This window comes from Cucurbita pepo, chromosome 12 (genome assembly GCF_057944985.1).
Source record: "Cucurbita pepo subsp. pepo isolate OVF chromosome 12, ASM5794498v1, whole genome shotgun sequence".
Taxonomy (NCBI): Eukaryota; Viridiplantae; Streptophyta; class Magnoliopsida; order Cucurbitales; family Cucurbitaceae; genus Cucurbita; species Cucurbita pepo.
In genome coordinates this window covers 15611449-15634161 of record NC_141809.1, presented here as the reverse complement: position 1 = coordinate 15634161, position 22713 = coordinate 15611449, and the positions used below count along the sequence as shown (strand labels likewise).

The 22713-nt window shown below is 35.5% G+C and overlaps 4 protein-coding genes across 6 annotated transcripts; 2 read left to right on the top strand and 2 right to left on the bottom strand.

Annotated features, from left to right (window-relative positions):
* Positions 1–1879: 1879 nt before the first annotated feature.
* On the top strand, positions 1880–9427 carry LOC111806739 (uncharacterized protein At2g33490). 3 transcript variants are annotated; one of them, XM_023692176.2, is made up of 11 exons: positions 1880–2171; positions 2523–2595; positions 3372–3446; positions 4001–4062; positions 4175–4243; positions 5171–5199; positions 5310–5517; positions 5618–5863; positions 6407–6451; positions 6734–7733; positions 8903–9427. In XM_023692176.2, exons 1-11 carry the CDS (start codon positions 2058–2060, stop codon positions 8911–8913), a joined length of 1932 nt encoding a protein of 643 aa, XP_023547944.2. In that variant the 5' UTR covers positions 1880–2057; the 3' UTR covers positions 8914–9427. The 3 variants fall into 3 exon arrangements, with proteins under 3 accessions (XP_023547944.2, XP_086985156.1, XP_086985157.1); XM_087129030.1 differs by lacking the exon at positions 1880–2171 and adding an exon at positions 2272–2413; XM_087129031.1 differs by lacking the exons at positions 1880–2171; positions 2523–2595; positions 3372–3446; positions 4001–4062 and having other exon boundaries at positions 4169–4243; positions 5279–5517.
* A 518-nt stretch (positions 9428–9945) lies between these two features.
* LOC111806740 (leucine-rich repeat protein 1) lies at positions 9946–11631 on the bottom strand. The gene is made up of 7 exons (XM_023692177.2): positions 11492–11631; positions 11280–11412; positions 11123–11194; positions 10711–10854; positions 10508–10579; positions 10350–10421; positions 9946–10257 (listed from the first exon to the last, which is right to left on the bottom strand). Exons 1-7 carry the CDS (start codon positions 11577–11579, stop codon positions 10182–10184), a joined length of 657 nt encoding a protein of 218 aa, XP_023547945.2. The 5' UTR covers positions 11580–11631; the 3' UTR covers positions 9946–10181.
* Positions 11632–15967: 4336 nt separating this feature from the next.
* Positions 15968–18175, bottom strand: GILP (GSH-induced LITAF domain protein). Its single transcript, XM_023691596.2, has 3 exons — positions 17844–18175; positions 16470–16596; positions 15968–16344 (listed from the first exon to the last, which is right to left on the bottom strand). The coding sequence occupies exons 1-3, from the start codon at positions 18035–18037 to the stop codon at positions 16261–16263; spliced, it is 405 nt and encodes a 134-aa protein (XP_023547364.1). The 5' UTR covers positions 18038–18175; the 3' UTR covers positions 15968–16260.
* Positions 18176–19764: 1589 nt separating this feature from the next.
* On the top strand, positions 19765–21568 carry LOC111806522 (protein CURLY FLAG LEAF 1). The gene is made up of 2 exons (XM_023691871.2): positions 19765–20075; positions 20687–21568. Exons 1-2 carry the CDS (start codon positions 19833–19835, stop codon positions 21032–21034), a joined length of 591 nt encoding a protein of 196 aa, XP_023547639.2. The 5' UTR covers positions 19765–19832; the 3' UTR covers positions 21035–21568.
* Positions 21569–22713: the final 1145 nt, after the last annotated feature.

The following is a 22713-nucleotide window of genomic DNA, read 5'->3' as shown; positions in this document are numbered from 1 at the left end:
AAGTTGGCGTCTTAATATGAATTAAAAGCATTTTGAATTGCATTTTTCTTCTACTTGAAAACACTTAATTATTTACCATTTGTTTTATATAGTTCACATTATGTTTTCATCGCATCTAATTCCATTTTCAATGCTAATTGTGTGATGAATTTAAACACTCATTAATTTTTCATTAATTAACAGCAACAACTATTGACATTCATGATAGAGATTTTAAAAGTTCGACCAATTTAAACACAATTCAGCTATTTAAGATACATATTGTTGACTAATTTATCAAATAATATTTTATACGGACTTAGATTTATGTGAAATAGTTTCTTAAATATAAATTATGCTATTAATAAATTTCTTTTTCAAAGTTGAATAATATTTAAATACATTAAGCTTAAAAATAGAAGATACTTTTTATTATTAAAAAAAATCGGTAAAAGTCAAACAATTTTGTGGCACGACTGTAATGATGGTTGTTGCCAGGCCGACAACGTGGTATAGAAGGTTTGACTGGCTGTTGACCCTTCAAATTTTGAATATTTGGAAAAAATATTATTATTTATCCTTTTTATTCGCCTTAATAAGTTGAATATTGTTTTATTGCTTTTGCAAGATTTTTTTAACTTCTTATTATTAAAAAAAAATCCAATTTTCAATAACTTTGAAAATAAGTTTTCCCCCACAGTTTATTGTTTGTTTTCAAGTGTAGGTAAGAATAAAATAAATAAATTATATAACCCCTTATAATGTTGTTTTGAAAATAATAGTAAAAAAGTGATTAAATTACATATTTAGCCTTAAAACAAATAAAAAAGCGATATTCTGGCTTTAAAACAAATAAAACACACGCATCAAAAGTTGGTTGGACCAAAGAATTTATAGTGAAAAGTACCAAATTTAAAAAATAAAATTAAAAGAAACCCAAATGATATTTTTCTGAAATTTCAAATTGCTTTAAATGCATGTGGATTAGAGATCTCACGTGCGGCACCTTCAAATATAAACTCATTACAAGAAAAAGAAAATTAAAAGAAATTGCAACTCAAAAGCACGCTTTCCAACTTACTTATGAAAAGTTTCCTTTTCCTGTTTTTTTTCCCTTTTTATTATTTTCTTTTTTTGTCTTTTAATTTTGTAATATTTTTAAAAACTTAATTCCAGACAATTTAAAATATTGGTGTAATATTATTCCATACTACTTGTTATATTGACAAATATTTATTAATGTAATTATTATTCCACCCCGTATTTATTGTATTATTATTATACTTTATTGTCCCTGCAACATTTCTTTTTATTTCCTAGAATTAAATTAAAACTCAGATTTTATATTTTTATAAATTAAATAGCTAGTTGGTCATGGAAAAGAATCATTTAAATGGTTCCCATAAATAATGAAACTTCTTAAAATAAAATAATGGTTTAAAATATATATAAAAATAGAAAAAAGTAAATATATGTTTGACCATCTTTTCTATATGGGTCCTGATTTAGATAAATAAAAAAATGATTCCAAGAAAAGGAATTTATAATAATTAAAGAATGATTCCAAGATTACAATAAAAAGAATATTAAAAAAAATAAAAATAAAAATAAAAATAAAAATAAAAATAGTCGTATCCGCTAATCAACGAGAACACAGTCAAACTGAAATGATCAATTCCACTAATTTTGCGCACTACTACGTGGCCTTCACACACTAATTTCAAAACGGAAAATTAATTAATTTTTTCTTTTAACAAATTAAATTAAAGTCAAGATGTAGAAGAAGAAGAAGAAGAAAGGAGCTTTGAGATTTTTTTTTTTTTTTTTTTTTTTTTTTTTTTTAATTTTTTTATTACAATTTTTGGGGATAAAATTGGGAATTAATAATTATTATTTATTGAAATTTGGGTCTTCCCTTTCTGCCTGACGCAAGCTGAGAATGGAGGAGTTTGAACGAACAAAAAAGTGGCATTGAGATTGAGGGCTTTTCTTCATCTTCCCCATCTCATCTTCCTCATACTCTCTGCATCTTTTGGTTTTCCCCCTTTACACTTCACCAATTGCTTCGATTTCGCAAAATGAAGACTTCTTTGAGGAAGTTCAAGGGTTTTGGACTGCACAGGCACGAAGCTAAGGACCGTGTAGATCTTCGTCCTTTGGCTCAATTGGATGAGCTCGCTCAGGCTTCTCGGGTATTCCTTTTTTTTTTTTCCTTCTACCCTTTGCCTTCTTGGTGATGAATTGCGGAATTGACACGGAATTGCGAAATCTAGACCAGGGCTCCCCCAGTTTTCTTCTATTTCATCCTCAGTTTTTGTTTTTTTCTTTTCCTTCATCTAGCTCTGGAACTGATCCTTACTATTGGGATTTTGTTTCTGGCAATTAATTGAGATTTGTTAGATGCACGAGGAAGAATGGAAACGGGAATTTTAGGGTTTTGCCTCTGTTTCTCATCCTTTCCTTCTTCGTAGGAGTGCTTCAGGATTGTTTTAAGTGTTGATTATGTGAAATTCTTACAGGTTACTGTGGTATTGTGCTTTCAGGACATGGAAGAAATGAGAGACTGTTATGATAGCTTACTTTCTGCAGCTGCCGCTACAGAAAATAGTGCTTACGGTAACTTCTAGATCAACCAATGTTCTAACATGTCGAGTTTCGGTCAACACTCTTTTATATCTCTTACCAGCTGCTTGAAGCAAGAGGCTATTATGCTGCCTTACTTTATTTGCATGTTTCCCTTACATTTTCTCTGCAAACAAAATGCCATAAGATCTGAATGTTATGTTTGCAATGGTCTTATTTAATTGTAGATTGAAGGATGAGGTTGATATCGGTATACATGCAATTGAAAAGGAATGAACGATCAAAATTTTCAATAATATTATTGAATCAAAATTTTCAGGATGCTTTAATGCATAAAGACGTGAACTCTATGCCTCCTTTAGCCAATGTTGTCGCACTGTTAATTATTATTTGGGGCTGTTATTTTCAATTCTCAAGCAAAGTGGTTTGGTGGATTTTCTTGTTTTGTTAACTTTTCTCCCAGATGATTTCCTTAATAATATCTTCATACTTCTAGCTTTTGTATTCACCAGCTTTGAATGTGTCTATATATGAATGACAGAGCTAAAATTTGGCCGATCGATCCACTTAATTTGCCTCCTTTCTCGAGGAAAGTAAACAGTTACTACCATAAGGAAACTCCGCAATATTCAAATTTATGTCTTTGAATGCATAATGCTGCATGACTCTTTTACTTTCATGATATATAATTTTGAGTTTGAGCCTTTTTAAATCTATGGATATGCCAGATTTTAAGATCTCCATCTCCGTTGGTATAACTGGTCCTGCAACTTCATTATTTAACTACGGTTCTTATGTCTTATTTTTAGAATTCTCAGTCTCGTTACAAGAAATGGGTGCATGCCTTCTTGAGAAAACCGCACTGAATGATGATGAAGATAGTGGTATGTAAATGTAAATTCTCTCAATGCCATTATTACAATAGGTGTGTAGTGATGACCATACACTGATATTTGCGTTGGTGTATCTTAAATCCTGTTAGTTAACTTAGTTTAAGGACATACGATTTCTTGGTGTGGGCATATTTATATCCAGAACTATGTTTTTCGAGTAGGGGGTTATGAATGGATGTCTGCTCATATTTCTTTTTGCAATCCATGTTGCAACTGTTATGTTCTCGAGCTTTCCTCCTATTTGAATTGGTGTTAGTTTGTTGAGTCTTGAGATTTTGGTGCATCTCTTGCATCTATTTATTTTAGGTGGATTATTATTTTTATTATTTTTTTTCAATCTGATTGATGCCTCATTCTCTCGACTTATAGCAATCCTTTTGTTGATCAATAATTTTTCTGTTACCGGTAAAAAACAATAATTTAGGCTAATTGCATGAAGCTATTTTCTGGTTGAAGCTTTCTTATTGGTTAATTTTTTTTTTAGTTTTGTTATTACTATCTCAAACTTGCAAATTATAAGTTATGTATCTTCTACTCCCATGCAGGTAAGGTTCTGATAATGCTGGGAAAGGTGCAATTTGAGCTCCAGAAACTCGTTGATCGATATGTGAGCTGGCTTCTTGCGCTCCCTCTCTATTTGACATTCTATCTACCTGTGTATCTATTGTCAAAATTCATGGGTTTTGAGTGCTAAATTCAATTCTACTTAAATTTGTCAGCGCTCTCATATTTCACAAACAATAACACGCCCATCTGAATCTCTTCTGAATCAACTTCGGACAGTTGAGGTATGTCCTTTATGGAACTTTGATTTAACTGTATATGGCAGCTGTTCTTCAGATCTCTTATTGTAATTAGTACATATACTTTGTAACTGGCCATACTAGCTTGCTTCTGTCCATCACCGTTCCTGATATTCTTTGGGCGTTCATGTATCTGGGCATCTAGTTTACAGCAATGAAGTTTGTGTTGAAGATTAAGCACGTCCTGCATAACTACTTCTAAATGGTGAAGGTTTGTTGTTGGCTGCTGTCCCCATCCCTACCCTTTGGCTGTATGTGGGACTTTTTACTGGAATGATACGTATAGAATACTAGAATAATCTGAACAAAAGTTTTGAAGGATGAGATACATTCTTTCCACTCCTTTCTCTTTTCCTGTTTTAGACAGTAAACAGTTAATTCTTCACTGAAGGCTGAGATGCTTTGGAAATTAGAAATCCTAACTTTTTAAAGAAATAATGAAACCCTTGTTCACTGTAGCTAATTCTCTCAAATTGACACATGTTCAAGAGTTCAAAACATTCAAGTTTAATGACAGATTATTTTCTTGTTTTTAGTTGTTATCCTTTTACCATTTTCCTGTTGCTTGTTTATTTCCTATGATCTACCGCCTTTGCAACCTTTCAGTTCTTTCTGCGCGCATGTGTGTGTTAATCTTGGCATGGTCATTGGATTGTGTTTAAATCTTCACATGATGATCGGATTAACTATGTATAATATATTATTACTGAAATCTAGATTTCACTCTGGGTTTTTTACTGTTTCCCGTACCCCATTTATCTTCATTTCGTTTGTGAATAAATTGCATTTAACATGCTGTAAAGGTAACAATTTTGTGTATGTTTTCATTGTATAATTGTTTCAATTCTGACCATCTTTTGAATAGAATATTGATATGAAGCACTTAACATACTGGCCTTCACTTGGGTGCAGGAGATGAAAAGGCAATGTGATGAGAAAAGGTTTGTTGCAAATAACTGTTCTTACTTAAACCCACATGTATATTGAAACCTGGTTGGTGGGTTAATTTACTTCCTGAAGATGTTCTCCTACATCATTGTATATTTCACAGAGAAGTATATGATTACATGAGACAGAGGCATAAGGAGAAGGGGAGGTCAAAAACTGTAAAAGGGGAGAGCTTTACATTGCAACAGTTGCAAGCAGCCCGAGAAGAATATGATGACGAGGCAACACTGTTTGTTTTCCGGTTGAAATCTTTGAAACAAGGACAATCTCATAGTCTTCTCACACAGGCTGCACGTCATCATGCTGCTCAGGTTCAGTTGTCCATTTCATGGGTCTTCCCTTTTTTCCTTTTAAGGTTTTTCCTCTGAAATTTCTTTTTGATGATTTACACCATCTCCTGCTTGGAAACAGCTATGTTTCTTCAAGAAGGCACTTCAATCTCTTGAAGCAGTGGAACCACATGTTAAATCACTGACAGAACAGCAGCACATAGATTACCGATTCAGTGGACTGGAAGATGACAATGTGGATGATGTACATAATGATGGCATCGATGATGATGATGATGGCTATGATGAGGGTGATGATGGGGAATTAAGTTTTGATTGTGCGCAAAATGATCGCAATCAAGCTATTTCAACATTACGAAGTTCTGAGGTGATCAGTTAATTTAAAAAGTGACCCCATAATTTGTGAAGTGTTTTCCTTTCATCTGTGCATTTCATGGGAACATTTGAAACAGGGTTGAGGGGAACAACTCTTTGCAATCGTTCTTTGTAGATTTATCTGATGAACTCAAGTCTTTTAACTTGAATTTATATCTTTGAGGTCATGGGTCTGAATCATTGTAGTCACCTATATGGGATATGAAATGTCCTATGAACTTCTTGACGTCAAATATTCTAAGTTTGCTTCTAAGGTTGCTTATCCAGAATATATACATTCATATATTCCAAGGTTGAAGTTGTCTCATTAGATTAGTAGGCGTACATAAGCTAGCTACCAAAGTTGACTTGGAGTTCTATCTCTCGTAATTTTTCATTTGGGAAAATGATTTGTTGTGTATCATGTTTATTTTTATGCAGTGTGTTGGAAAAGCAGGATGTATGGGTAGGGGAAAGGGGATGATACATGTCTTAGTTGTTGAATTTAAGCTCTCAAATATATGCTAGTTGTGTAATATATGTTTCAATGATGCAGTTGGACCAGCCAGATATTGCATTTCATCCTGTGGAAGCTTTGAAGGTGATCATAGTTTGCTTTAAATTTCTTCCCTTGTGTTATTATCCTGGAGAGACCATTTTGTAGATTATGTAGATTCAAGATATCACTTATTTTATAATGTTGGTTAGCGTATAAGTACATGTACTGCATGCGTCACATTTTCCTAACTTGATGGAGTACTGGACTTTGGCAATAGCTGCGTTTCTGTACCAATTTCACGTTTAACATCATTGATTCATGAAAAGTATGAAGAAAATGCAGTCTTTCATCTTCATAAATTTATGTTTCTATGTGGCCATGCAGGAAAATCTGCACAGAAGTCATAGGAATTCTTTTTCTTTTGGTGGTAGAACAGTAAGCCAGTCTGCCCCACTTTTCACCGATAAAAAATTTGATGCTGCTGAAAGAATAAGACAGATGCGGCCTTCATCAACCCGGAGGTTCCATACATATGTTCTACCCACCCCAGCTGATACAAAGGGTTCAATTTCTGGAGTTCCCGGAAATCCCGTGCCTAACACCACCCAGACAATACATCAGCAAAATTTATTGCAGCACTCGTCCCCATTGGAGCCAAGGAAGTATGACAAGCTAATGGGAGATGAAAATATGTCAGGTTATGGTGCCGCAAAGGTGCAGTCTGTACTCAAGGAGAGTAACACTAACGCATCTTCCACTCAGTTACCTCCTCCTTTGTCTGATGGTTTGCCACGGCACAGTCTAGCTGCTGCTTCTGATGCTAAGAAAATTAAGAGACTAGCCTTTTCGGGCCCTCTAATAGGTAAGCCGTCAACTAACAAGCCTGTTCCAGTCGAAAACCCCCAGTTATTTTCGGGACCTCTCCTACGAAATCTAGTGCCACAACCGTTGTCATCATCACCAAAAGTGTCCCCATCTGCTTCCCCTACTTTTATTTCCTCACCTAAAATAAATGAGCTTCATGAGCTTCCTAGGCCTCCCATTAGTTCAACATATAAGCCATCAAGACCCTTAGGTTTAATTGGTCACTCAGCTCCTTTGATATCCAAAAGCCAAGGACCCTCTGCTGCAACTCAAACGGTTGTAAGGAGTACGGCATCTCCATTGCCAATGCCTCCTCTTCAAACCATCACACGCAGTTTCTCCATTCCTTCCAGGAGTCCTAGGGAGACAGAGACCTTATTTCACGAGCCAAAACCTCTGGAAACCATTCGATCTTCTGAAATGTTATTAGACACATCTTCACCTCCCTTGACACCACTTATCTTATCTAACAACCAGAGTCATACATCAACAGGTTCAGAGAATGGTCCTGCAGTTAAAGGTAATAAAACCCTTTGCTATTGAATATTCTCTATGTCTGGAAGTTAACTTTCCTAGTCGCTTATGACTGCTCATGAATTAGTTAGTACACAAATTGTGAATCTTCAGTTAAACTTCAAGATTTGGGGTTTTAGATTGAAGCATGGGGTGGTTGACTGTGTAGTTACTTGGATGAATATGAGATGGGGCGTACATTTCAGTTTAAATTTGTTAGGAATTCATGACCATCTCAGTTTAACTACCAACGATGAATGCCCAGGGCATCTGGATACTTGATTCTCAAAAGATGTTACCTATTCCTTACTAGGTTCAACGACTTTTATGATTTCTAAGGCTAGATTGTGACAATGATAAATGGTATTACCGTATTTTGTTTACAAGTAGATAATCTCCATGTTGCTTTACACTGATAAATATAGTTTTTGGTTTTTGAATCTTTTATCTATCCATATATAGATTTCAATGATAATAAGATGACTCAGATTTATTGAAAATTTGTTTATTTGTGGCTAGCATAAAAGCATTACATTAGAGATAATCTCCATGTTGCTTTACACTGATAAATATAGTTTTTGGTTTTTGAATCTTTTATCTATCCATATAATGATAATAAGATGACTCAGATTTATTGAAAATTTGTTTATTTGTGGCTAGCATAAAAGCATTACATTAGAGATCAGTGTATGTCAATACAATACATCTTTCTATGACTTTCATCATTGCCCAACCTTGGTCTGCACATAGGTTTAGACAGATTTAGATTTGGATATTCTTTTCCATCTTTATACTTAGACATAATGAGGGCGGGAATGAGACCCATGGGAACCAATGTAGAGAAAAAAGAGACCAGAACACGTTCAGTAAGCGATGCAGGGTTGTTTGAGGTTGAGAAGATTTTTCATTTTGAGGTGGTTATGGGCACTTTCCATGAGGAACACATTAGTCATAAGTATTGAACTATGCTGAGTTGAGCTAGAACTAAGAATTAGGTTGAGTTTGCTGGAACAAACTAACAAGATTGCTTCTTAATTATGTGGTAAGAACTCAGAATACTGGAGAAGAAAGGTAGATAGCTTTTTGTGGCTTGTTTCTTACATCCTTAGATTTGCCCTCTGTTTCTGAGTATATTTGTCTTGTTTTCCAGTATTGATGTATTTTTTTTTGCAACAGGTGCAGATTGAGGAGAACTTTGTGGAGATTATAGTCTGTTGATCGCAGTGAGAACTGGCCGGGGCAAAAGGTAGCTGCTGTTCCCAACCATCATGCAGTACAGGTCTTACGTTGTAAATAATTCCTCCATCTATTCTGTTCTGTTTTCATGGTGATCACTTGGTACGTAATTAATTAAATAATTTCCATGGCGTTCATCATCAAATGAGTTTTGTATCTCCCAAGCAAGTAATGGAAAAAAGAACACACCCCACTCCCCCCAAGCAAAAATAATCCAGAATAACAAAAAATATTTTCCCTTCCAATTTTGTACCCTTTAGTTTACATTTGTTAGGTTGAGAAATCAACGCTCCTACAAAATGTTGAATGTACTGTGACTTTCTTCTTTCATTCATGGATCAAGTAACCTTTCTTCAATTGATATGTGAAGACTGTACACAAATTCCTCTTCAGATGGCACTTTTGTGTAGAGTTAACCTGTACTAGTATTTTAGTTTGTATATGCGTTTATGCATTTGGGGTGTACTTGTTAGATTTGAATTGTGACATCGAGTTACATGTATGAGTGGGTTTTTTTTTTTTAATTTCCTTGTCATGAGTTTATAATCTTCTACCGCACTTACAAGCTTTCGACTGCACATAAATTTAGGGCATATTTGGAATGACTTTTCAAGCCTTTAAAAAAAGGGTTAAGATGTTGTTCCAAACATAAATCCTTTCTCAAGTGTTTTGAAAAGTTATTGCAAACAAGCTATTAGAAGTTTGCAAAGGTTTTAGCCATCTATTGTTGCATACTATTTGGATAATATGCTACAAAAATGTAGGTATATTATTTTAGTTATAGACCATCACAAATCTTGATTTATGAAAGTTGTGAGCCAAACATCTCCCAATTCAATAAAAATGTACATTCATTTGATATTTCTTACACATTAAACATGATGGAATATGAAGCTTTTGTGAACGATAGTTTTATTATTACGTAGCTATGGTTAGGTTGGCTTGCTCTTATTTGGCAACGAGTGGTTTCTGCACTGTTGAGCTACAAAATTCCTTAAGTATATATTTTTTTTATTTAGCCTAGAATCTGCAGGCTCCTGTTTCCAATATTGGTCAAGACCTCAAACATCTGCCTGGATGATTTAGAAAGCAAACTACTAACCAGAATGACCTCCCAAAAGTAAGCATTACAGTCTTTTGATATGGAATACTAAGTGATACTATTTTTACAATACAGAATCCTCTCTCCCCTTTTAGCTGAGGCACATTAAGTCAAACATCAGCAGGTTCCTCCATTTTCATATCTCACAAACCCCATTAGTTCTGGCCCTTCCAATCTCGGGTTGTTCTTGAAACTGCATCAATCAAAACCGTGAAACGAAAATGAAGCAAACATCTATACAAAGCAAATGGATCATCTTATAAACCAATCAATTCGATCGATCACCTTTCCTCTGAGAACTTGGAGAAGGAACCTGATATTGGGATCGTCCCGCACAGATCGTTATCTGACACATCGCTGTGAAGATGGAATTGTTAGATCATCACAGGCTGCTTGTGATGAATGCAAGACAGAGACAACATGAAAAGATTTAATGTACTCACATGATTTTGAGGCTGCCGAGTTTGGTGAGTTGCCTTGGTATTTTCCCAGTGAGCCTGTTCCCATTCAATCTCCTGTAGTTTCACATGAACAGTTGAGGATCATTCATAAAGGTCAAATTAAACTAGTTTAGCTCCTAAACCTTCTTCAAATATGAGTATGAAAGACCAAAGAAAGAGGCACATTTATGAAAGAGAAGACTGACAGGAAGTTGAGATTGGAGAGGTTGGAGAGGGAAGGAGGAATGGGGCCAGTGAGGTTGTTGTGGTAGAGATCTAAGCTGATGAGGCTCTTCAGCCGTCCGATCTCCTTTGGAATTGGACCCACCAATTCATTCATGTACAATTCCCTGCAACAACCAGACCCAACGCCCAATCCCACATTAAAGTTTGCAATAAATAAGTTTTCAAGAAAGAATCACCAAACCCAATTTTTTTTCATTTTCATTATGATCCTTGTAGTGTTTGATTGACTTGGGAATTGGAGTTGGTGACTCATTCTTAAATGAACCTCCAACTTTCCCATCACTTACCCTTTTCTTCTCCCCAAATCTCTGCTAATCTAATTCAAATTTGTGTGTTGGAACATAAGTGAATGAACAAGAAGATGTTACTCACAAATATTGAAGGTGGTCGAGATTCCCCAACTCAGGAACCAAGTTGCCAGACAACTTTGCGTTTCCAAGATCGCTGCAACACAAACAGGACATGTGTGTCAAAAGAGTTGGAACACAAAAAGGGCTTGGGAGAAAGTGGAGAAAAAGAAGATATTTACAGGCGAGTGACGCGGTTAGCAGAGTCACAAGTGACATGGAACCAAGTACAAGGATCAACAAGAGTTGGATCCCAGCTCTGTAACACATTGTTTGGATCCTTCACTGATCTCCTCAAGGCGTACAAAGCATCCCCTATGTTCATCCAAGCACTGCCCCATCATTAGTTCAAGAAAAAAGGAGTTTAGTTTATTTGAAGGGGTAGGTTGATTACCTTCTGAGTTGGGAGTTATGGGGACCAACAGATTTGAGAGCACAAAAACAGCAAGAGGAAGAAGAAGAAGAGGAGGGAAGGTTGCCATTGTCAAGCAGTTGAAGGGGGAACAAAGATGAAGTTTATATATATATATATATATATATATATATATATATATATATATATATATATATATTGCAGAGTGAGAGAGAGAGAAAGAGAGAGAGGGAATGAGAAAATGGAAGCGTGAAGAAGAATTTATAGAGCCCACAAAAGGGAAGAGGCTGCTCTTGGCTATTGGCTATTGGCTATTGGCTATTGGCTATTGGCTTTTGGCTTTTGGCTTAGTGCTGCGCTGTGTACCAATCTTGACGTCTTGTTTTTGTTGTATACTTCCTCTGTCATTTTTGGGAATTTTGTAATTGGTACCACAAAAACTGTACAACTCTATTGCGGGTGTATATATATATATACATATATATATATCAACTGTCACCCTTCCATTTTTTCTTGGTTGTGGTTGCGTGTCACTCACTCCCAGCATTGAATGAGCCAAGCTAACTTAAGATTGCATCGTCTATGACCAAGCATCATATGCTCAAGCTTCTAACTTTATTTTGAGAAGAAGGTTTTAAAAACGGGAACAAAGAGAGTTTGAAACCAAGATTGAAAGAGAAATATTCAAAGTAATGTTATATATCTACCAACAAAAGACAAAGGTCCCAATTTTTTATAAATCTCTATTTTAAAAAAGGTCCTGAACTTCTAATTTTTTTTATGTCTCTCGATTGGTATATCATCATAATGTTTATATGAGAAATTGAAATGAGATTCTGGGTCAGGGACATGTTTGAAAAATGTGGTCCATTGATGGAATGTGACAATACCTATCTCTATGCCTTGCTTTTTCCTACTCACCAAATAAAACCCAAAACAAAAATGGTTATTAATATAGTAAGAAAAGCAATAAGATGCTTTCGAGTGGTTTTTTTTTTTTAATAAAATTTAAGAGATTCTTTAGACTTCCAGTTTATTCCTAAATAAAAAAACAATTTAAGAACAAAATTCAAAAAAAAAAAAAAAAAAAAAAAAAAAAAGGAAAAGGAAAAGAAGAAGAAGAAGAAGAAAAAGAAGAGTGCGTGGTAGGAAGAATCGCATACTCAAAAGGTGTAGAAACCACTGACATTTGTTTATTATTATTATTATTTTTGGTGGTCTTTTTCGTCAATAATTATTAAAGAAGAGAGAAAAAAAAAAACATAAAATAGGAATAAAAGTTTGACTCCTAAAAGTGTGCTTTTCTATGTTATCTTTTGATTGAGATTTGGTTCACCTAAAAGCACCACTGCCCATTGCATTCCTTAGTTTTATATAACCAATGGAATTTTCGAATAATGCCTGTCCCAACCCTATTTTATTATTCCATTTTTTTATTTCATTTTATTATTCTCTTTATAATTTTTTTTTTTTTTTTTTTTTTTTTTTTTTTTTTTTTTGTATTCTACCTTTGTTCCACAACCATTAACATCGATCCCCTCCTCCGTCTCTAGTTTCGTTTCTTTAGTCACAATAACATTGTCCACATTTTCCTTCTTTTGATCCGTTCAGCATGTGGTTGTGTTTTTAGCTATTCTTGTCTTGATCATTGACAATGAAGATTACATAAAACTTGCCGTGATGATTAATGTCATTGACCAAAATAAACGAGGTAGCCATGAATCAATATTAGTATTGTATTTGATTGGAAGTGTTGGGAGGGTAAAGGAAGTATGAAAATGATGGGGATTAGATGGGGAGATGGGGTGAAGAGGGAGGCCCACTTAGGTTAGAGGAGAGTGATAGCACATTGCAGGCATGTGAGAGACTCTTCTTTTGATGCCTAATCACCAACATAAATGGGTCCATTCACATCTCTTACTTTTGACTTTCTATCTTTACCAAACAAACCCTAAACTAATTATTTACGGGATGATTCTCTTAGTAGTGAGGACAAAAAATGTTAGAAAAATTATTGTTGTTATGTGGGGATAGTCTTACTAGCTAGAAGTAGATAATATGATCATAATGTAGGAAAATCCTAAAGTCATCTCGAATCGTGAATGACTATGTTTTTTTTTTTGTTCTTAAATTTTGTTTATTTGTTGGTCTAATTAACTTGATTATTGCTTGAAAATGAAAGGTGATAGTCATGAAAATATAGTCCAACCATTTGAAAATGACCTTAGTTGGGTAGGATATTAATGATGATAAACATGTCCTTAAAAGAAGTGATTTGACTAAGTCTCCTCAACCAAAAAAAAAAAAAAAAAAAAAAAAAATTGTTTTCCCTCCATTTTTCTTTCCAATTCTTCATAAAAAGGTGCAACAAAAACAAATAATGATGCAAAAAGTTGTCCATTTTCCTCCCCTCGAGTGTTTAGTCCCACAGACACCAAGCTCCTTGTTTCTTGGAGTTTGAACAAAAACGCTATACACCGCAAGTTACATACTTTTACCGTTATTTCATATAAATGTAACATTTTTATTTTGGGGTCATTATACAATCTTTACGAGTCCTAATCTACTTCAGACGTGAATCAAATAGAAAATCTTTGTTTCATAGAAGGATGAAAATTGGGAAGGCTTTTATCATCGTCAAACTCGGTCCTATGCTCGAGTTTGACCCAATTATTGATAAGAGTAAAATATTCTTAAAATGATGAAAATAGAGGAGGTAGTTCAGGTTGATGATAAAAGTGAATTTTCTTCTTATTTATCCATTTCTTTTTCTAAAAGTGTGAGTATCATTTCAAATACATATGTGATATTGACTCTGTTTTCCACCTACAAAATCAATCATCAGCAAAAATCTAAATTGACAAAGAAAGTTCATCTTCCTTTACACATCAAAGCTGCTGCCTAAATAATTAAGAACAATAAAGATTCATTGATATCAAAGCATGAAATGACATATTCTATTCTATTCTATTCTACCACTTTATATGGTGCTTAACCACATAGAAAACGAAAGTACATATGAATGTATAGACATTATTATTATTATTTTCACAATATCCATGAAGAGTTTTCCAACAGAAATCCCTTATTCTCTTCATCTTCCTTCTCAATTTTAACTTTGAACTTGTTGGCACTCTTATGCACCTCGTTGACTTTGGTAATCTTCTTTCTCAACTTTAATTTTTCTGGTCAAAAACCTCGTTGACTTTGGCAATCTTCTTTCTCAACTTTAACTTTTCTGGTCAAAAAGTTGGTGAGAAGCAAACTCAGAGAAGCTGAAGATTGCCAAAGTCAACAAGTTGCAGAAGAGTTGAAGGGATGATCAGATTGCCAAAGTCAACGAGTTGCAGAAGAGTTGAAGGGATGATCGGCATTAGAGAAAGAGAGTTAAAAAAGGGGTACTAAATTATTTCTCTTCGAGAAAAGAAGGAAGGAGAAAGATGCACCCAAGTATTACTCTTGCATACACAAGTCTACTTTTAAATTATACCGATAAAATAAGCATTCTTTATTTAGCTAAGTATATCTTAGCTAAACACACAATGTTGTGCATATTGTATGTTGAAGAAAATGAGGACAAAGAATGAAGTGTCCTCTACGGTGACGCATAAAAAGATTCTCTGAGAATAGGTGTTGGGGAGGGGTTTGATCTATAGAAATAGCCAACACAAATTTTGTAAGTCCAATTATACAGAATATATTCCGAGACAGAAACCTCGGTGAGTGTAGAGTGCAGTATATTGTTGTGGGTGGGGCTGCTCCTAATTTTAACTTATAACCCAAACTCCAATGAAAACATACATACATACATACATACCTAATGTCTCCTTTTGCTTCAAAAGGAATGGACTGCACTCTCGCCTTCAACATACGAGGAGAGGCTTTAATTCTACCTGATTTATGAGGAAGGAAGGAAAGGTTCAACATGGGAATGGAGAGTCATGTACTGTAGCCAAGGATGACTTGCCTGCAGCCTGCAACTTCATGAAGGGATCTGTAAAAAGCTGCCCCCTGTGCAATGGCATACTCATGCAGGCAGTCTCTTTGGCTATCGAGACCGGCTCTTATTTCCCATGCCGAACTTTCGCTTCCAGATTGAAAACCTCTGCAATCGACTTCGATTGTCTTTCTCTACATCTGCATCTGGGCAAGACCCCCTTGAACTCAGGTATACCATCTTTTCCGAGATGTTTCTCATTGTTTACTTGCGTGATCCCAGATCATCATCCCTCATCAGAATCCAAGTCCCCTCAAAACCAAGCAGGCAATAGCAAACCATCTATTATGCTCGACTTCATTTCGATATGGATAGCCAAATAAAGAAGAAAAAGAAAATCCCATCGTTGATTCATCCAGATGATGAGGTGCATGCTCAAAATGTAATTTGAGAGAGGTTAGAACAAATGGTGTCAGGAGATGCAGATAGTGAATGGCCACGGGAAATTAATTGAACAAACGCATACCATTTCAACTTATGAGGTGAATGATCAAGAGGTCTATGAAATGATTCCTCTAGACTAAGCTAGCGGTATTATATATAAACAACAATGCCAATGTAAGAACAAGGTATTTACAAGCGGTAAGTTATAGAAAAACATGTACTTGATTCTATCACAATTGTATCCAAACCTTGCCTATCCCTAATTGTAACAAGAACATCTCAAAAACAGCACAAGAGTATAGCAAATAAAAAACATGTACTTGGTTCTATCAAATAGCACAAGAGTATAGCAAATACTGACTGCAGACAATGCAAAATAGCCACACGATAAACTAGCAGCTCGTAAAAATCAGGCAGGCAATGCAAAGCTTGGCTGTGTCCAGTGTGGAGGATCCATCACAGCACACACATCCGATTTCTCAAAATCACCAACCTAAGGAAATATGATAGTATCATTAATTACTCCAATTATCCATAATAGAGCAAAGTCTCAAATAACCAATATGCAGATGAGAAGAAGCAACTGAAAGAATTAAAAATGACAGGAAATAGTCATACCTTTTCCTTGCAGCTGGGACAATAGTGATACTTATGCCAAAGGCAATCCATTGAAGGACAAAGAAAGCATACTCCCAACATAAATGGCATCATACAACCAACGACAGCAGCTAAACTTATCTTCGATCTGCAGAGATCATGAAAGCATCACAACCATATGAAGAGGCATAATTATTTGACTGTTAACATAAATATACGACATCCACCTCTCTCCCCTCCTATATCTACTATGTCCAGATAATTATACACAAAATTTTGCTGCCTAACCATGATAAATCATATTGGTTCTCTGCTACAGCAAGTCTTGAACAGACGAGTACCAACATTTTTGTCAGTGTATATACAATCCCAACATTTGGTCTTATATTTGTTTAGGCTACTCTCATTAAAAACTGAAATTGTAACATGATAACCTATTTGATTTATGCTATTATTGTAATTTTCATTGTTGCCGTTGAAGAAAGAATGAACAGAGCATTAATTTTTAACGCACACCAAGAAATTAGATTGATTGATAAGTTCTGAATGGTAAAATTTCAAGTGTCCCCACTAACAATAATGCTATTTTAAAGAAGGGAGCATCTTATGTAAAAGTATGCAATTTGAATGTTTCTAAAAATGAAAATGATTTAAAGCCAAACAAAACTTTGTATGGTGTAAACCATTTGCGAGCCCCTGAGTTTGTACCACCTTGCACCTGCGCCCTGACTGAGTGTTTATACAAATTTGAAAACAAAGTAACTGCCCTTGATCCAATTAGTTTTATGTAAGAAATCAAACACAAACAGCAATCCCTCAAAACGACCACAACCTGGTAAAACATTATTGGACAACAGTAAAGTTGGGCGTCAGACGATTTTGAAACCAATGTAAACGAAGAAGTGTACTTAAACACCCAAGCAACAACTATTTCAAAGACATTTTGAGTATATAGGGTAAAAGTCACTCAAATCATTTCAGTTAATTGTTAGAGCATAGCAGCAACAACCAGACAGTTCCTGCCTTATGATGTAAGCAAAGTTTCACGACCCACAAAATTCAATAGCGACAAGTGATTCTAATCCTAAAGAAGAAAATTAGGTGAAAGACAAAAATGGGGAAGGCCCGTTGATCAATCAAATACAAGTTCCAACAAACGAAGTAAAAAATTTCAATGCCCAAAACCGTTCCTGAATTCACGATTCAAGTAAAACAAACAATGGGATAATCATGGGTTAAAACAGAAAAAGACAACTACCGGACTAATTAGACACAGAATTTCAAATAGATCAAAGAAAGGAGACAAAAATTTAAAAAAAAAAAATTAAAAAAAAAAAAAAAAAAAAAAAAAAAAAAGACCTAGACGCAGAGATAGAGAGAAGGTAGAAAAGGAACCTGATGGAGGTGAGACCGGAATTTCCACAATAAACACAGCAGTAAGGAGCAGGAGTGTCGCGGTACATGGTTTGGTGGATAGGAACTCCCTGGGGATGGCCAAAAATGGCGTTCGGAGGGATCTGTCCAGCCTGATAAGCGTTATTACCAACATAGAATGGAATTCCGACGACCGGCTCATCGTTCTTCGACATTTTCCCTAAGCTTTTTCTCTGTGCTGCTCGGCCGGCGATTCTGGAAGTTGTTGGAATGGAAGTCAATGAAATTGTTAAAGGAGAACAAACGAGAAACGGTAGAATTACGATGGAAGCAAAAGGGTCGAAATTTCTCGTAAAAATATTCTTAAAAATAAAAAATAAAAAAATAATAAAGGAAGAAGAAATGAGTTATTAGCTGTCATTAGTTTAGGTTGGGCCCACACGCAAGCCCACGTAAAGTATTTTTTTAATGGAACATTCAATCAACTAATTATTTTGAATTTATTTGGGAAAATAGTAGCAAACTACAATATTTCCACCTTCCATAGCATTAAACACTCATTTTTGGTTTTTTTTTTTTATATTTATGCACTACTTTATAGTTGTAATTAAATTTCAATATTTTTTCAGAGTAGGCAATGAATGATCCAAATTGGTATGAGAATTAGATAAGTATTCAAAGTTTTGATCTTTGATTTCAAGTTTAGTGAAATATTGACGTTTTAAAACAAGAACTATCGAGTGAGTTAAGAACGAGAGAAGAATGCATAAATCATTTGACATGTGTGGATGGAGGATAAGGGAGTCCAAACGAATAGTATTTTCTAATAAACTATTAATTTATGATCCAACTAAAAACTAAGTCACTCTCAAACCAATGAGAGGGTGGAACCTCATTATTTAAACTACTCACCTACTTTCTCTGTATTGAGAATGAATTACCTCTATTTCATAAATATTATATTTTGTTCACTCAAGATTAAGATGGAGTTGGTAAAGATCATCACGTGAAATATTAATATTTTCAATTAACAAATTTATAAGGAGAGATTAAGTAATTCATGATTTAGTTCTATACAAGCTCATTGTATGAGATACTTCTACCTACGTATCCTCGTGTGAATGATTCGAATTAAATCTAATTGAAGTGTTTAGACATATAATATAGTGGGAATGCAGGTTTTAGAATCCATAAGGATGTGTATAAGGGTCTTATGGAGATTTTGGGAATTTAGTTTGGGTAGGCCACAATTATCTTTTTGTTTTTGTTTTTGTTTTTGTTTTTGTTTTGAAATGGTGGGATTGGAAGAGAGAGAGAGAGAGAGAGAGAGAGAGAGAGAGAGAGAGAGAAGAGGGTTTGGATGGGGTGGGGGCTGGGCGGATGGCAGAAGCCCACAGGGAATATTTGTGCAGAAACAGGGAGAAGCTCGTGGTGTCAGAAACACTTTGGTACGTAACTTTTCAGAAACATCAAATTTAATTTTATTTTAACCTAATTAATAAAGATTCCCCCCCCCCCCCCTTCCTGCTCAAATTCCTCTTTTGCCCTTCTTCTTTTCTTTTCTTTTCTTTTCTTTTTTTCTTTTTTTTTTTAATGCTAAATGAATAAATATAAATATTTGAATTAAACTCCAGCGTTGGTTTTGTTTGGGTAAGGAGCGGATCACTCGGCCCAAAATCCAAAAGAAAACAAATTAAACGCTCCGTTTGAGGCGCGCGTGAGGCTGCTCCAATTTCTTCTCTTCACTCACACCTGGCACCATTTCTGTTTCTACAGTTCCGAATATATGGGTCCCACCTGAGATATTCTCAACCACTCCCACGCGCGCCTTCCCCCCGTTTCTTTTCTTTTCTTTTACTAAATAAATAAATAAATAAATAAACAATAATTTCATCTTTTTATCATCCCACGACGTTAATACACTTTTCCGTATTCTCATTCTTCCTTCCATCTCATCTCTTCTTCTTCTTTTTCTTCCTCCTCCTCCTCCTCCTCCTCCTCCTCCTCCAGATGAAATCTCCCGATATGGCGGCGGTTACTGATTCCCTCGAGCAGTCTTTCCGTACCTTCTCCCTCAACCACCGTCTGGTCTCAGCTGCCCCCTCGGCCGGTGTTCGTAGGTCGTCGTCTTCTTCTTCTTCCGCCGACCAACGTCATCTTTCTCTTAATCAACATCATCGCTTCGACACAACCTTGGAGCTCAACTCTCACATCTCCCTCCCTCCTTTCTGGGAACAATGCCTCGATTTGAAGGTCAGGATCACCATTACCGCCTTTCGTTTTCTGTGTTTTGCGTCTTAATTTTCATTGATTTCAACTCTCACTTCTCTCGCTTTGTTTCTCTTTGTCTTTTTCTCTCTTGTTCCAGCTTCTAATTCTTTCGTTTTTTTTTTTTTTTTTTTTTTCTTTCTTTCTTCCTCTTCTTAAACCTGCCTTCATTTATTGCGAAAGGGCGCATATGGCAGATCTTTGGAAATTCTGTTGTCTTGTACTTTTGTTTAATTTTCTGATGATTGTGTGTTCGAGAGGGAGCTTTCGTTTCGATCTTTAATTAATGCGTTTCTGAATCCATAAATTTGTCTTTATGATTAATGCCTTGCTTTCTAAATTCTCTCTCCCTCCCATACGGACTCCATCCGCCCTTCCCAGGATTCGGATTCCAAACCCTAGAATTAATTAATTTCATACTTCCTTTTATCGTCCGCCATTTTCAGTTTTCTTTTCGTACGACCTCAGAAAAAGCTTTCTGGATTTCGGATTCCCTTGCCTTTCTTTCTTTCTTTCTTTCTTTTGTTTCTTTTGTTTCATTTTCTCCTCGGGAACACTAAATTAACTTTTCCATTCTATTCCGTTTGACTCTCTAGACTGGGGAAGTCTACTATAGAAATTGCCGGACCGGAATGAGAGTAACGGAAGATCCGAGGACAGCGGAAGCACACAGCCGAGATTTATACTCGGAAGATGACGACGACAACGATGCGGATGAGAGCTCGTCGGACGACGGCAGCGAGGAGTCGTGTTCTTCGTCGTCGTACGGTGCTAGTAGGCAGCAATACCCGCCGGGAAAGGAGGAGGACGTGCTAGTGGTTGCCGGATGCAAGAGATGCTTCATGTACTTCATGGTGCCGAAACAGGTCGAAGATTGCCCCAAATGCAGCAGCAGTCGTCTTGTTCATTTCGATCGTTCCGAGGACAGTAATGGCTTCCCATAAAAGAACGAACCACAATTTTTTAAAAATCAAACTGTGTTTGGGTTAATTCTGACATAATCATTGATTCTTTCTCTTTGGATTAATTTGGTGAGCAAAGGCAAATGGGGTTTAATTTCGTAGCTCGATGTATACGCCTCTCTCCCTCCCTTTGACGTTGTTTTATGAGTTTTAATTGTATGGATATATATTTTACAAAGCTTGAATTGAGAAGCTAAAGAAAAAGAAAAGGAATCTGGGGGGGCCGCCATGGATGTGTGAGTGGGAGATGCAGAAAATATGCAGGCATGAATGGGATGATGGTCAACGACTCAAACGAAGAAGAAGGAATAACATTTTGCTCGTGAAGACAGCGACTCATTGCTTTCATTATTCCACAACCCTCTCTGATTGAATCGTACGCAATTAATTTTAATTTTGATGTTGTGTTTTTTTATATGAATAATAATGTAACGAAATAATTAGAATGGAAATGAAAATGAGACATCCCACACACAACATATGCACAAAGTATGTTGGGGTACGACTCTATTTATACCTGCTCTTCATCATAAAAGGATAAAAATGTGAAACCCTTGCTCTTTTCTCATCCCTAACGGTGCATAGTAGCATAATCATATCGTCTTATATCATATCATAGATCATAAATAGGGCATAGTAAGTTGGTATCATGTCATAGATCATAGATAGGGCATAGTAAGTTAAGTAACTAAATCATCTATCATGCTCATCATTTGTATCAAAATGAGTATACGTACATATACTTCAATCATCCATCATCCTTTCAAAGGTCAGTTTTAGTCCATTCCATCATAATTCATCCTAAAAAATGAATACTAGCGGAGTTTTTGAATTACTACTGACCTCTATGGAAGATTGATTATGGTCTGAACCGACCATTTCTTCTACCTTGCAAATGTTAGCACAGGCATCTGTTCTTTCCTGTTCTCATTCAGCAACTCTGGTGATTGTCTTCCACCATGAATTTTTTCAATTCCTTCTACGAATCAAACGAAGCCAGTGTTATGGTAATTAAATTGATTGGGACCATAATCACCCAAAGTTGTTGGTTAATCAGAGGGAGAAAATAAGGGTTTAAAAACCCTAAAAACATACTGTTTTGAAGCAAACTTGAATGTCGCAAGTAAAGTGTAGATGTAATGGATTGGGTCTACAAAATAAACTTGAACTATGCGGTAAAAGCCCATAAAACTCCACATTTCTCCAAGAAGAAAAAAAACATAATAATATTTGAATTGAAATGACCACTCATTTCTATTATATCCATGCCCCCAAAGAGTGCTCACTACTCCCGCTACTCCCGCTATAATATTTGAATTTGGTTTGGTCCAATTTTTGTTCGCTTAAATGAACCAAATCATGGCTTAGTGGTGCATACAATTGTATTGTAGCCAAATTCATTGATGATGACAATTCAAGAACTAACGACTTTAATTCTTTAACATTACCATCAAGTTTGACTTTTATTTATTTCAATTCTTAATTGGTGCCAACTTATATTCAAAGTCAATGCTTAACGCTTCATTTTCGACCACGAGCTAACAAGCAAGACAATCATATTAGAGACTTTAAGGTTAAGGCACAATCTATGGCGGTCATAAGTTGGAAGACTTTAAGATTAAGATAATTATATTTGAGACCATAAGTTTAAGTTTAACACA

What these genes read in the sequence shown, in the direction of transcription:
- LOC111806522 (XM_023691871.2), top strand. Translation starts at nt 19,833, where the DNA reads ATGAAATCTCCCGATATGGCGGCGGTTACTGATTCCCTCGAGCAGTCT. An exon ending in AACAATGCCTCGATTTGAAG is followed by an intron (nt 20,076 to 20,686) that starts GTCAGGATCACC and finishes TTGACTCTCTAG; the next exon opens with ACTGGGGAAGTCTACTATAG.
- GILP (XM_023691596.2), bottom strand. Translation starts at nt 18,037, where the DNA reads ATGTCGAAGAACGATGAGCCGGTCGTCGGAATTCCATTCTATGTTGGT. An exon ending in TCCGGTCTCACCTCCATCAG is followed by an intron (nt 16,597 to 17,843) that starts GTTCCTTTTCTA and finishes TGATCTCTGCAG; the next exon opens with ATCGAAGATAAGTTTAGCTG. An exon ending in GTCCCAGCTGCAAGGAAAAG is followed by an intron (nt 16,345 to 16,469) that starts GTATGACTATTT and finishes ATATTTCCTTAG; the next exon opens with GTTGGTGATTTTGAGAAATC.
- LOC111806740 (XM_023692177.2), bottom strand. Translation starts at nt 11,579, where the DNA reads ATGGCAACCTTCCCTCCTCTTCTTCTTCTTCCTCTTGCTGTTTTTGTG. An exon ending in CATAACTCCCAACTCAGAAG is followed by an intron (nt 11,413 to 11,491) that starts GTAATCAACCTA and finishes GGATGAACATAG; the next exon opens with GGGATGCTTTGTACGCCTTG. An exon ending in TCCAAGTTCTCAGAGGAAAG is followed by an intron (nt 10,258 to 10,349) that starts GTGATCGATCGA and finishes TGATTGATGCAG; the next exon opens with TTTCAAGAACAACCCGAGAT.
- LOC111806739 (XM_023692176.2), top strand. Translation starts at nt 2,058, where the DNA reads ATGAAGACTTCTTTGAGGAAGTTCAAGGGTTTTGGACTGCACAGGCAC. An exon ending in ATCAACTTCGGACAGTTGAG is followed by an intron (nt 4,244 to 5,170) that starts GTATGTCCTTTA and finishes ACTTGGGTGCAG; the next exon opens with GAGATGAAAAGGCAATGTGA. An exon ending in AGGCAATGTGATGAGAAAAG is followed by an intron (nt 5,200 to 5,309) that starts GTTTGTTGCAAA and finishes TATATTTCACAG; the next exon opens with AGAAGTATATGATTACATGA.